The sequence below is a fragment of the Saccopteryx leptura genome, chromosome 1, assembly GCF_036850995.1.
Source record: "Saccopteryx leptura isolate mSacLep1 chromosome 1, mSacLep1_pri_phased_curated, whole genome shotgun sequence".
NCBI classification, from domain to species: domain Eukaryota; kingdom Metazoa; phylum Chordata; class Mammalia; order Chiroptera; family Emballonuridae; genus Saccopteryx; species Saccopteryx leptura.
This window is the reverse complement of record NC_089503.1, coordinates 159,264,639-159,280,182: the sequence shown is the minus strand read 5'-3', so window position 1 is coordinate 159,280,182 and position 15,544 is coordinate 159,264,639. Positions and strand designations below refer to the sequence as shown.

Genomic DNA, 15,544 nt, shown 5'->3' with positions numbered 1-15,544 from the left:
CATCCCACCTTAACAACTGACTAAATTAACAATTTAATCTTTAGGTAGCAGTTTTCTCACTGCTATCTTACATTACAGGTAATTTCCTGTCTCCTCTACAAGTTATTAAAATATAATACTGCCTGCCCTATCACAGAAGTTTGTTATATTAAGAATAAATCATAGTATGTTTAGAAATTATTCAAGACCTTCCAAAATTTAAGAGTGTCAAGACAGTCACTTAAACTGCTAAATTATTAGACACCACTCACACTTTCCAAATGGAATCAGAGTTCAAGAAGATTGTGTGAGGGCTACCCCCTTTCCCTGTTTATGACTGAAAACTGGAAAGATGATGTATCTTAGTCATTTCAAAACTGTCTGAGAATGAAGCTAAACCTAAAAGAAACGGAAAGACAGAATGCAACTAAACATTGTTCAACTGCTGGTTGTTTTCCTGAAATTAGAACCCAAAAGTTGGTCTTCCTCATCATAACAGTAAATAAATTCTTTTTATTTTAGCTAAATTGAATTAGGTTTCTTGAATTTGTTATTTATAAACCAACTTCAGCATTCAGTATCATCACGTCTATAATTATAAGCATAACTGTTAAATTTAATTTTTATATAAACAAAACAATTATATAATATCTTATTTTAAAATGGGCTAACAGTTTTGATAGTATATCACTATTTTCTTTTGTCTATTAAAATCTATGTTCAACATCAATTTATTTGTGAAAATTCCATGACTTCCTTATAAATACTAAAATATTCAAAAGGGGTTGTCAATAATGTTATATTCTGATTAAAACAGAAGTCTAAACCATCTCTAAATAATAAAAATGTTTGAGGTGCTTAATAAAATTAATTTTAAAAGTATAATAATCAGTTAAAACTAGACAGTTAAATGCTATTCCCATTTTACGTGTATTGCTCTGAAGGTTAAATAAATGGTTCTAAATAAGCAACACATAGAATAAACAAAATGTTAAAAAGATCTAACTACAGATTAGAATTCTGTAACATTATATGGAATTCTAATGGTTTTACAGAGGCCAATTCAGAAGTAAATTTTAACATAAAATGTACAAATGCTCTTGGCTAAGTAATCACACTTTGAAAATTCAACTCTTCACAAAAATGTACACAAAAGTGTACTAACGCATTTTTTAACATAGCAAACTGATGTAGGAAAAACATGTCTTGGCCCTGGCCGGTTGGCTCAATGGTAGAGCATCAGCCTGGTGTGCAGAAGTCCCGGGTTCGATTCCCGGCCAGGGCACACAGGAGAAGCGCCCATCTGCTTCTCCACCCCTCCCCCTCTCCTTCCTCTCTGTCTCTCTCTTCCCCTCCCGCATCCAAGGCTCCATTGGAGCAAAGATGGCCCGGGTGCTGGGGATGGCTCCTTGGCCTCTGCCCCAGGCGCTAGAGTGGCTCTGGTCGCAACAGAGCGACGCCCCGGAGGGGCAGAGCATCGCCCCCTGGTGAGCAGAGCATCGCCCCTGGTGGGCATGCCGGGTGGATCCCAGTCGAGCGCATGCGGGAGTCTGTCTGATTGTCTCTCCCCGTTTCCAGCTTCAGAAAAATACAAAAAAAAACCCATGTCTTTTAAATGTGGAGTGATGGTATAAATTATGGTATATGTATGTACACATATGTTCATGTACATATATATATTACATACACATATACACATGTATGTGTGGATATATACACATACCTATCCACACATATACAGCTATAAAAAAAGTAGCTCTATATTTGTAGAAAAGGATTCTATAATATATTGGGAAGTAGGAAAATGCAAACTACAAATCAATATATTTCATTATTTTGTTAAAAGACCTTTGTATGGATACATAATCATAAATAGTAAATAAACTAAGCATACTAAACACTTCTTTTTGTTTAGCTCTTCTAATTCTCACAGCAGCACACACACACATTGATAACCAGACCAGAGAAGGACAAACGTGGTCTGCGTCGGGGCAGGGAGATGGAGGGAAGCATGTGAGAAAGGCCCTGTTCTTTTACTACAGGCAGTCCTCGGGTTACGAATGAGATAGGTTCTGTAGGTTTGAAAATGTGTAAGTATTTATATGTAGAGACAGGTAAAAATAAATACTATGTTAAGACAAACATCTGCCTAAATTGCATTTAATATTAATAGGTAAATGTACCTGTTCCAACTTACACACAAATTCAACTTAAGAACAAACCTACAGAGCCTGTCTAGTTTGCACCCTGGGGATGGCCTGTATATATTGTTCTGCACCATTTTAACGTCTTACATTAGCTTATACTGTTACTGCATTTTACAAAACAGAACAAAATAAAGATTCCTTTGGAGGTTTTCATATAAATGTGAGATTAAATACAGAAAAAGAGAACTTTTAGACTATAAAAGAGCTGAAATATTCCCATCTTTAAAAACAGGTCTTTATGAGCATGTTTATGGCTTTAAAAATAGATAGAATACTAAGATTCTATTCATCAGCAATCTGTTACACACATTACTTTATCTAGTGAAATGATGTCAGAAGGCAAGCATGGCTGTGTGACATTCACATGGTTGTAGGATCGCATTGCTAGCACCCTCTCTTCATACCTTAAAAGGAGGTTTAAAAATCTGGAGATGAAATCCACCCTATACAACGTTTTATCCAACTGATCTAAATTAACTTAATCCTATGAGCTAGGCTTATTCTTAAAAAAAAATGCTAATACAACAAAACCTCATATTTTAAATGTAAAAGCTTCCCAATGCAATACAATATGTTTAATTATATATTTGTTATGTGGCAGGCGTTGGGATATAGATGGATATGAGTAGAAAAATAAGTATCAGCTATTTTTTTCGCTTAAGAAACTCAGTTTAATAAGACAGTAACCCAAAAGAAACAATAAAAGAATAGATAAAATTTAGTAGACAAATACATAAGCTGTTATGGGAACGCAGAGACAGGTGACCAATTAACTCCTAAATAACGAACAAGTCTACTGGCATCAAAATTATTATTCTCATTTTCTTAGTCTATAGAACTATTCTTATGAGATTTCTGAGAATTCCTACATTTTACTCTATAAAAATTTAAGCACAGATTTTATAGGAATACCAGCTTTGTAATATTTATAATTAATAAATAATATTAATATTTATTAATCTAGCTCTCCAACAAAATAGAATTCAAAGACACATTATGATTAAATATAGTAAGTATTTACTTTGTGCTAGGTACATGGAAAAGTTTTATAAAAATATCTATAGACATTTAATTACAGCAGTTCTTCTTAACCAGAGGCAATTCTGTTCCCCCACACAATGTATTGATTTTAGCAATAACTGGAAACATTTCTGCTGTCACACTGGTGGAGGTGTGCTGCTGGCATCTTGTGGGCAGAGGCCAGACACTGCTCCATACCCTAAAATGAACAAGACATTCTCCCAAAACAAATAATTATCTCACTCATGTCTACATTACTGAGGTCAAAAAACCCTGTTACAGTAACAGTTTACCAATCTGCAACTCAAGTTATTAAGCAGACTCTTCTCCTCAGAGTCAGCCAAAAAACTAGAAAAGTGGAAAAAATACAATACAAAACCAAATCCCCTTGTATGAAGTACATATTACGCGCAGCACTGTACCGGGACCTTGCCTCTAATAGCAGCAAGATTATCTTGGAGTCAAGAAAATCAGGCCAAGATTCCCTTGCTAGAAGACAGGGTCAGAGTTAGGCTGTTTAAGTCCTCTTTATTTGATCTAAAGGTCATAGTTTTCCAATTACATCACCAAGCAGCCGAAACAGAATCTTACCAAGCTCAACATTTGTGGACAACACCCTCAGACCCGACTCAAGGTTTTTATTCCCTCTTATTGTAGATAAATTCTAATATGTTTGGTCATCTGGTTTTTAAATACATAATAATTTAAAACAGCAAATAAAATGACTACTATAACCTAGCACCAGGGCCAGAAGAAATGTGAAAATTATAAAGAAAAGATATGGCTAAACAAATCATTATACAAAAAGCCCCAAAGCCTAGGATCTTCATGACAGAGATCAATCTTTCTATCCAGTGATACAACGGGGGAGGGGTGGGGAGGGAGGCAGAAATAATGAGTAAAGGAGAGAAGGGGAATCTGTAGGGAAGGGTGAGATAAAAGGGAAAAGAGGGAAGAAGCAGAGGAGAAGAGGAGATAGAAGGAAATGAGAAAGGGGAGAAGAGATTAGAGAGCACAAATCAAGGAGAGGTAACTGGATGGAATGACTTAGTAAAATACTGTGGGAAAAACTCAAATACAAGAGAAATAAGGAAATAAAGTAGGAAAAAAAAGAAAGTAACTGACCCTAAGTCAAGACAGCCTGGGACCTAGACAGAGATAAATGAGGTATAAAGAAGAATAAAGAAAGGTGGCCAACAGATTCCTAGAAATAAATGTTTAAATCTCTCCTATTCCAAAAAGGTCTCTATGTACACTGTCCATTATGGTTGGTACACACCAGCCACAAGGGGCTTATAGGCACTGGAAATGAGGCTAGTCTGAAATGAGATGTACTATGGTGTAATATACACACTTGACTTCAAAGCCTTAATATGAAATGCCAAACATCCCATGTAATATAAAACATGAATATTTTATACTAATTACATCAAATGATAAAAATATTGATACAGTGGATTAAAAATAATTTCATGTTTCCTTTTTTTTATCGTGGGTACTAGAAATTTTAAAATTATGTATGTGGCTATATTTCTACCAGACAGTGCTACTGCAGATTTTTAAGATAGCTTTCATACTGCCCAGTGCCAGAGTGGAGTAAGAGAAATCACCACCATTCTCATGTGTAGCCCTAATTGCAGAATCCTAGCTGTCAAGAGATGTAAAACTACACATCCAGGTGTTAACCTCATTATGACAGAAACCATGAGTTCAAACAGGATAGAAATCTCTATGAATTTTACTAGTTAAATCTGAGCAAGTGGAAAAGACTTACTAGTGTCAAGTGAAGAAGGGTGAAAAAAACTGGAAATTTAATATATAGAAGAGAATGACCCAGGAGATAGAATTTGCAACCTTTGAACAACTTTGGGTCTTAAAGACTTGACATTATCTGACTAGCACAGTGCAAGAAGGTATTTGAATCTTTTCATTAGATTCATAAAATGAAAACATACATAAGGATATTTTTGAAGACTCCTTCTAAAGCAGCGGTTCTCAACCTGTGGGTCGCGACCCCGGCGGGGGTCGAACGACCAAAACACAGGGGTTGCCCTAAAGCCATCGGAAAATACTTATTTATTATACAATAAAGCACTTATTCAGTGTTTGGTAAAGCACTGTCCAGATACGCCAAGGTTGCAGCTTCAATCCCCAGTCAGGGCACATATAAGAATTGACCAGTGGATGATTAAATAAGTGGAACAACAAATACATGTTTCTCTCCTCTCTCTTTCTCTCTGTCTTCTAATCATTCTCAAATCAATCAATAAAAAGTCATTCTCATCCTTGATATAAAACTATTTTTTCATGTTACAGAAATACAAATGCTAGAATATTTTAAACATTCACTAAAATGTGCCTATGTACTTGCTTCCTTAACTATGAAAAAGACTAATCTATTTTATATTTATTGCACACCATATCAACAAATTTTGTTACATAGTAACTATATTCTCATCTTCTTTTATTTCTATCAAATCAAATCCAAGCCACAGTCCAATTACCAGATAGTAAAGAATTAAAGATTTTTAAGGGTTAAAACAGTGCTGTTCAAACTTTAATGTACAGAAATTGACCTGAGAATCTTTATTAAAATATAATTTGTGCCCTGGCCAGTTGGCTCAGTGGTAGAGTGCTGGCCTGGAGTGTAGATGTCCCCAGGTTTGAGTCTCAGTAAGGACACACAGGAGAAGTGACCATCTGCTTCTCTACCCCTCCCTCTCCCCTTTCTCACTCTCTCTCTCTCTTCACTTCCTGCAGCCACAGCTCGAATGATTTGACCACATTGGCCCCAGGCACTGACAACGGCTGTCTGGAGCCTCGATCTCAGGCACTAAAAATAGCTCAGTTGTGAGCATGACTCTAGATGGACAGAGCATAGGCCCCGGACGGGTGAATCCTGGTCAGTGCACATGCGGGAGAGTCTGTCTATCTCCCTCCTCTCACTTGGAAAAGAAGAAATAAAAATATATTAAGATAAAATAAAATAAAATGTAAATCATGATTCAGTAGGCCTGGCTGGGCTGAAAATAGTGTATTTCAAACAAACTCCAAGGTGATACAACAAGCCAATGCTGCTGGTCTGTAGATCACACTTAGAGTAGAAAGAGGTTAAAACATACAATTATCCCTATATTTAAAATGGAGAACAATTTAAATTTAGTAAACTAAAATACGAAAATAATCCGCCACCCCAGAGAATACATTCTGATTTCTATTTATGGTATCACCTCAAATAATAGGCATTTTAGTGTTTCCAAGAGTTGGCTTTCCAGAATTACCAGACTCAAAACATACCAATGCATCAAACTCGAGAATTCTTAGCTGCTAATAGAGATCAAGTCAATATTTATTTGGGATGAGGGCCCCTACATTTATCTTAGGCTCTGAGATCCAGATAATGAGAATAGAGTATCAGGGAAAGAGAGTTTAGGAAAGTTTTAACACTTCCCTGGAAATTATAGTTATGCCTATGAAATGCAACACATACGTGTTCTTATATACAAACATATTTATCATATGTCATCAAATAAAAGTAAGTATAAAAAGGCAAAATAAATACATCATTATGTAAACAATAATGAAGAATGGATTATGGACTTCTCAGTGACGTTTTTCTTTATTTTCTGGTCCTTCCAAATTTTCTAAAAATTTGTAGTATTGCTGTTATTCAAATACACTTTTAAATTTAAAAACCCATGACAGCCTGACATTTGGTGGTGCAGTGGATAATGCATCAACCTGGACCTGGACGTTGAGGTCACCAGTTCAAAGCCCCGGGCTTGCCTGGTCCAGGCACATACAACAACCAATCAATGAACTAAAGGGGAACAGCTATAAATTGATAATCTCCTTCCCCAACACCTCTTTCCCTTCTCTCTATAAAACCAATAAATAAAATCTTAAAAATAAAAACACATGATAAAATCCATGAGAAGCATTAAAAGCATTAATACTGAGTGAATACTATATAATTTCTATTAATGAACAAAGAATTTTAGGTGATTAATATTAATAATGATTCAAGTTACTTACCTTAGTAAAGTTATTCAAATGGCCCAGCTTTCTCATATTTGAAACCCCTTGCAATTTGGCCACATTTTGGAGAATCTCCCTTAAGTTGTCAGAAGGTTCTAGAAGAAAAGACAGATACTTTAACATAATTTTAAAAGAGTAATTTCCTAACCAAACATAAAACATGCAGTATTAAAATCTCACAACTCTGGCTTTTGGTTAAAATTCTTACTCTCTCTCTACCTCAAATCCAGCTACTTAGGTGACATCAAAGTCTATGTGGATGTTTCATTCAAGGACCTTCACAGCTATACTACACTAATATCTATAGCCCAACTCTGTGTGTCATCATCTGGAATTATTCAACCACCAAATCTGAAATTTCAGCATTCCAAATTTCACTTCTAGCTACAATGTAGTAATATATAAAACTATAATTCAAGACCCTGGATATAAACAAGAAATAATCCCTGCGAGACGAGAAACGAGCCAAGTGTTCTCTACAATTGTCCCAGCTTAGTGCCTTAGTAGATTCTTCAGGCCTTGGTTCTGACAGGAGAAACCTAAGTCAACTGAGATGAAGAGATGGAGCTCAGAGTCTAAGGAGAGCTCTTTAGAAGAGAGCATTGCAAAGAGAGAGAGAACATTAAAGATCTTGCAAAGGAATCCCTCAGGTAGTCAGTGTAACAATGACTGGTGTGCATGGATGTGTGTGAGGGAGTCGCCACTCAAAAGCCTTACAGAAAAGAGCACCTTGCACTCACACAGGACAGGGAGCTGTGCCAAACTAAGGAGTAGTAGGCTCAGTAGTGGGTAAAACTCAGATACAGATTTCAAACTTCGCACTAACCCCATCTAACAAATCTTCAAAGCAAGAATTGAAAGCTTTAAGCTGATTCCATGTAACTAAACTGTGTCTCAGACCAAAGTTCAAGAAGATTTATAGGAAGAGAAAAAATATGAAGAATGTAACAGGGCAAAATTTAGTGTTTATCATCCAGTCAGAAACTATCAGGCATGCATGGCAAAGAATCAGGACAACCCATAATGAGCAGAAAAATCAATTGAAAAATCAACAGGAACTAACACAAATGTTATTAGTATTAGCAGAAAAGGACATTAGAACAGTTTTTGTAACTGTGGTCTGTATGTTCAAAAACTTATGGAGCAGCATAAAAGGTGTATAAAAGCTCTCAAACTGTATCTCAAATGAAAATATACTGTATAGGAGTAAGCAAATCATACCTTTATAGAAGGGAAGAATTGTAAACTTGGAAGACAAAGCAATAGAAACTATCCAAAATGTAATGCAAAGAAAAATAAATAAAAGAGCATCAGTGAGCAATGGGACTCCAGACAGCCGAATATAATTAGAACTTGTAATTAGAATCCTCAAAGGAAAGAAATAAGGGGGACAGAAAAATTCTTTGAAATAATAAATGAAAATTTTCCAAATTTGATGAAAATAAGCCAATAAATCCAAGAGGCTCAACCCACCCCAAGCATAAGAAACATGAAGAAAACTACAGCAAGGCACATCATAATCAAATCAAACTGCTCATAAGCACTGGTAAAAAATAAATATATATTAAAAGCAACCAGATTTTTTTAAAAAAGACACATTACATAGAAGTAAAGAAAGGGATGACAGCAGATTTTTCGTGGGAAACAAGGCAGGTGAGAAGTGGATCAACATTTTTAAAATAAATAAAACAGTTCTATAAAAAAATGTTTAAAAACCATTCTTAGCTCCCTTGCTTTACAAAAACAGGTCACAACCAAATATGGTCCCATGGTCAGTAACCTGCCAATCCCTGATACGGACTGTCAATTTCCTCAGGCTGCCATAAGCTATTTTACTACTAATATATTCAGCACCTTATTTGTTTTAAACAAAACAAAAACACAATCTAAAAAGAAACATTGCAGATATTTTAGTTTAAGAGCCATTATGACTTCCTTTGAGATTTTTATGTAAACATAAAACCAAGGAACTATTTGTTTTGAATTAGTGCTCTCCTCAGCAAACCTGCTTCTCCAAGCCTCCCCCTCTCATTTCTCTCTCTCTCTCTCTTCTCCCCTCCTGCAGCCAAGGCTCAATTAGTAAGTTAGCCCTGTGCGATGAGGATGGCTCCATGGACTCCTCGGACTCCACCTCAGGTGCTAAAAAATGACTCCGAATGAATGAAGCAACACCCCAGATGGGTCGAGCATCTCCCCTGGTAGGCTTGCCAGGGTGGATCCCTGTCCCTCATATGTAGAAGACTATCTTTGCCTCCCCTCTTCTCACTAAAAAAATAAAATAAAATAGCCTTGTCCAGTTGGCTCGGTGGTAGAGCATCAGCCAGGTGTATGGAAGTTCAGGGTGTGTTTCCCGGCCAGGGCACACAGGAGAAGTGCCCATCTGCTTCTCCACCCTTCCCCCTCTTCTTCCTCTCTGTCTCTCTCTTCCCCTAGTGCAGCCAAGGCTCCACTGGTGCAAGCTCGCTCGGGCGCTGAGGATGGCTCCATGGCCTCTGCCTCAGGTACTAGAATGGCTCAGATTGCAACAGAGCAACACCTCAGATGGGCAGAACATTGCCTCCTGTTGGGCATGCCAAGTGGATCCCATTCAGGCTCATGCGGGAGTCTGACTGCCTCCCTGCTTCTCACTTCAGAAAAATACCAACCAAACAAAGTTTATGAACAAAAACCATGTCTTGCCCTGCTCAGCTGGCTCAGTGGTAGAGCATAGGTCCAGCGTGTGGAAGTCCCGGGTTCAATTCGCAGTCAGAGCACACAGGAGAAGTAACCATCCACTTCTCCATCCCTCTCCCTCCCCCTTTTCTCTCTTTCTCTCTCTCTAACCCCTCTCCAGCAGCCATGACTCATTAGAACAAGCTGGCCCTGGGTGCTGAGGCCTTACCTCAGGCGCTAATATAGTTGGGTAGCCGAGCAATGAAGCAACAGCCCCAGATGGGCAGAGCGTGGCCCCATAGGGCTTGCTGGGTGGATTCTGGCCAGGGCACATACGATAGTCTGTCTCTCTGCCTCCCCGCCTCTCATTTAATAAGACAAACAAACAAAATGTCTTTAGTTGGTTTATTATGAGGATTTTATTATATAAGATATAGACCAGGATGGATCTGGTTATAGAACATTAAAAATAAAGAAAGACAGCTGGAAATAGTAATTTATTTGAACAGCATTTCTAGTAAAAAGTTGCATGAGTACAGACTCTTGATATAGGAAGCTATAACCTTTATTTCAAATCATTATTTTAAATAAATTATAAATACAATTGCCATAAATGCTTAAAAAAACTTTAAATGATAAAATATTCCTCCCAAAGTTCTCAAAGAAAAAATTATAATAACGACACTGTAACAGTGGAAACAGTATAGTGGGCACACAGGTTTCCCCCTCTAGACTGTATTTAGCAATTTTATTGCTTGTATAATTAAAAATATAAATGTATTCTATAAAGGACAATTTTTATATACCCTGGGAATAGCTCTGTTTTTAGATTTCTAAATTGAATTCAATTGTATATTTCAGTGCTCACTATATGCAATATTCCCTGCCAACTGTTAAGTGAGAAAATTAATAAGCATAAGATACGGTCTCAATCTGGAGATCAAAATTTAAAAAAGAGGCCAGTAAACACTGAATAGCAATATAATAGAGAGGTAGGTAATACTACGCAAACAAAACAAAAGAAGGGTGCTTAATAGAGACTTCACTAGACTGTAAGACAAGTGAGGACAGAAAATCTGTCCATCTTGTTCCAGATGCATCCCTGGCCTCTGACAAAATAACAGACTCATAGTAGGTTCTCACTAAATCAATGGTTCTCAAAGTATGCGCCAGGGCGTACTGGTATACCGTAAGGATTTCCAGGTGTGCCCTATGGTATTCCAAAGAAATATGTGCCTGTTGGGGACCAAAAAACCAACAGGGTTTTTGGAGTTTAGATTTTGGGGGGACAGAGGTGTGGGGAGTTGGCTGTAAGCTGACAGTCTGCCCAACCCCCCACCACTTCACTTGCCTGATTAGATTGCCAAAGGCTGTTAAGCTGTGGTGTTGGATTGTTTACACTACCCCCCATGTTCCCCAGATAGACTGGAGGCAAGTTTCTTCTATCCTTTGTTTGGTGTTAAGATGATATGTATGGTGGGGGTTTTTAGCACTCAACACAATTAAGAGTAAAAAGAGAGGAATTCTTCAAAGTATTGATGAGGAAATGAGAGTTTGCCTTCCTTTTTTTTTTTTTTTTTTTTTTTTTTTTGCATTTTTCCGAAGCTGGAAATGGGGAGGCAAACAGACTCCTGCATGCACCCAACCGGGATCCACCCGGCACGTCCACCAGGGGGCGATGCTCTGCCCCTTTGGAGCATCGCTCTGTTGCATCCAGAGCCATCCTATTGTCTGAGGCAGAGGCCACAGAGCCATCCTCAGCGCCCGTGGCCATCTTTGCTCCAATGGAGCCTCAGCTGCAGGAGGGGAAGAGAGAGACAGAGAGGAAGGAGAGGGGGAGGGGTGGAGAAGCAGATGGACACTTCTCCTGTGTGCCCTGGCCGGGAATCGAACCCGGGACTCCCGCACGCCAGGCCGATGCTCTACCACTGAGCCAACCAGCCAGGGCTGCCTTTCAAATATATGCCCAAACATTGAACAAATCACTAGGACACAGCAGGCTCATGTTTCTCATAAACACAAGAATGAAAAACAACACATCTGCGCTGGGACCTGCTGAATTTACTAAATCTTACTAAGAATGTATCTATATATATAAAAAGATAACTTTTTTGTCGCTTTTTAAAATTTTTTAACCCTCTTTTTTATGAATTCTAAAAAGCATAACTCAAAAAATGTAACATAAAATATTTTTTTAATGTCAGAATAAATTTAATTCATTTAATTACCATAAAAGCACGCTTGGACTTTATATTTTTTTCTTTAATATTTGACTTAATTATTAGAACATATTTCTCAGAAATTTGTATATAGTGCGCCTACAATTATTTGTAGAATTTTAAATGCGCCCTGACTTCAAAAAGTTTGAGAACCACTGCACTAAACACTGGCTGAAAGATGGAACAAGAGAGTGAGACAGCTGTTACTTGGGGATGGATTAACATGGCAACTGATTCTTACCCATAAGCAGTAAGTCTTCTAGGCACAGAGGATGGAAAGGAGTAGTAACGTAAACAACATGGAAACATGAAAAAACATGGTATGTCATGTAATAAGATTCTCATTTGCCTCTGTATTCTTTGATCTGAACTCTTGAATTCAAGAGGTAAGAATCTACCCTATGAAATAAGCTTCTGTATCATAAATAAGAATGTTACAATATGAAACAAACACCACCCACTGACAAAATAATTACAAAAATAGTAATTACTAATACATTTAAAAAGCCTTTAAAACTGTATGCTAATATTTTATATGAATAATGTCTTTCAATCCCCAGCTAATCAAAGAAGGTAGGTATTATTATTACCATCATCCCGTGTTAAGAAATGAGTCTTAGAGGCATTAGTTCACATATCTGAAGTCACTACAATACCAGAAGTGGCAACAGGATTGGAACCTAAACAATCTGACACTAGAGTCCACCCTTATTCTCCACTATACAACACCCTACTGCAGGGGTCCCCAAACTACAGCCCGCGGGCCACATGCGGCCCCCTGAGGCCGTTTATCTGGCCCCCACCGCACTTCTGGAAGGGGCACCTATTTCATAGGTGGTCAGTGGAGGAGCATAGTTCCCACTGAAATACTGGTCAGTTTGTTGATTTAAATTTACTTGTTTGTTATTTTAAATATTGTATTTCTTCCCGTTGTGTTTTTTTTTACTTTAAAATAAGATATGTGCAGTGTGCATAGGGATTTGTTCATAGTTTTTTTTTTTGTCCGGCCCTCCAACGGTCTGAGGGACGGTGAACTGGCCCCCTGTGTAAAAAGTTTGGGGACCCCTGCCCTACAGTATACCTAATGATACTACCTTTCAGAGGAGAGTGTCCATTCAGTTTATAAACTAGTTTACAATTACATATTCACTTGGATGGCTATTTGATGCTTATTTGCCCACACTACAAGTTTGCTTTAGTTCATCACTCAGATATCATCCTAATACTTAGAACAATGGCTGACACACAGTAACCACTCAAAAAAATATTTGTTGAATAAATACACTATTAAGAAATAAATACGTAAAACTTTAAAATATTCCAATTTCTTGATCTAGGTGCTGGTTTCACAAGTATGTCAATCTGAAAATTCACTGAGCAATACACTTGTAATATATTCACTTCTCTCTAGGTATAATTCATAAATAGTTTAAAAACAAGATAAAAAACATTTTTGTTATATTAGATTACACAAAAAGAAATTAAGCCTGCTCTCCACCTTCAGAAAATCACCTTCTTGATCCTTCTCTATTCATCTACCCACTTCCAAGCATAGTATCTACATTTATGACAGTGCTAGAAATCATGTTCTAGTCCAGGGGTCTCAAACTCAACTCAGCATGTGGGCCGCAGAGCAAGATCACAGCCGTTTGGCGGGCCACACTAGGTCTACAAAAGGCAACTGTTACGCAACACTTTTCTCACTGCAGTTGAAAACAAAAAAAAATCAGTACAACAAGCACAATCGTACATGCAGTTTACTCAGTGTCACAAAACGACCAGAAACTGTAGTTCGCATCACAACTGCTGTTAACTAAGCGAATATCTAGCTAGGATGCTAGAGAAATGAAAAATACAAGTAGGCCCCTAGGCTTACTTAATTTTATCCAAAATATTTTGAACTTCATGGATTAGTCTGCGGACCGCACAAAATTGTTCGGTGGGCCGCATGCGGCCCGCGGGCCGCGAGTTTGAGACCCCTGTTCTAGTCAGATAAGAAGTAAAGCCTAACTACTTATTGTCCCAGTACAGCCCAAGCTCTCCGTCCATCAGGCATCCCTGATTCAACTTCCCCCTGCAGTAGGACACTCCTGCTTATCAACAGGCTGGCAGCCTCTGCGAGACTACTCTTGAGGCGGCTATGATGATGCTACTGATCAGTGCCAACACTAACTGCCACCAGAGGAGAAGCACAAGACCAACACAGAGTTAGTTGCAAGAATCACAAAGGCAATTTATTACTCACAAATCCTTTTGGCGTGCCTGGGTGCAGCTTAAGGGGGCCCCGTTGGCGTGCTCCTCTTGGCTATCTTTGGTCAGAGCTCAGAGAGGCATGGAGAAAGTTCTCGTTCCCCTTGGAGTCTGGGTGACTACCACAGCAGGGAGCCCCTCAGCTTTAGTACCCTTTCTGGCCAAAGCCTTCTAACAGCTGTCAATCTACAGGATTACCACCTCAAACCACCTTTTTGGGAGTTCCTCGCAGGGAACCCCTTTTATGTTAAATCTACTGAAATGTTACATCAAACCATTTTTTAAAATGTTATTTACATTAACTACAAAGTTATGACATCAAGCCACTTCTTATCTATGTATAACTTCACACACACACACTTATCACATCTGCACACACTATATTAATTCCTATCCAGATGGCGTAACTTTAATTTCCATAATTAATTTTAATATATCTTAATTACTTTTATGTCTTCCATATTTTTGTTTTTTATTTCTATATATTTAATTCCTATAATTTTATATTAATACAACATTTACCTTACCTAATAATCTCATTATCCCACTGTTATTTATTTTTATACGGTAATTTGTGAATTTATAGTAACTTTTTGGTAAAGATGGCTCAGACGTTTTAGGTAGAAAATGGAGCGGAACTTCTTGTAGCTAAGTGCTTTCGCAGAGTTCATTCATCTCTTTCTCTTTTTCACAATAAAATAGAGATCAGTGAAATGCTTGGGTTTATTATAATACTCTGAACATAACTGTGGTAAAAACTTGTAACCAGGAGGCGGCAAGATGGCAATGGAGTAGGCAGACATACCATCTTTCACCTCCCAGAACCAAAGTGGATTACAACTTAATTTTAAGAACCATCATCTGGAAAAACCAACTTTGGACTAAACTAAGAGGACTCTTTAACCAAGGAACACCGAAGAAGTCACACTGACACTGGTAGGAAAAGCGGAAACACAGAGGGCTGCCCAGCTCCCTGTAGCAAACAGCAGCCAGAGAGACACCAGAGAGACTTGTGTGGCGGGAAGTGAGTTTAGCAGAGAGGGGAGGGTCCTGAGCCCCAGGAGCAAAGCCCCAGCCTGCAGCCCCAGAGCCCAGAAGAGGCAACGGTATTTAGCTGTCAAACAAGTCAGGATACTGTTTGTGAGAAAGAGACAGATTTCTCAGACCCAGGATTCTTCT

The 15,544-nt window shown here is 38.0% G+C and overlaps 1 protein-coding gene across 2 annotated transcripts in view; it reads right to left on the bottom strand.

The window, feature by feature from the left end:
• RICTOR (RPTOR independent companion of MTOR complex 2) overlaps positions 1-15,544 on the bottom strand; it is a 126,079-nt gene that overhangs the window by 84,283 nt on the left and 26,252 nt on the right. For both annotated transcript variants that reach the window (XM_066378687.1, XM_066378696.1), the window contains exon 3: positions 7,242-7,339. In XM_066378687.1, the coding sequence (XP_066234784.1) occupies positions 7,242-7,339 (98 nt within the window). The remainder of the gene's footprint in view (positions 1-7,241; positions 7,340-15,544) is intronic.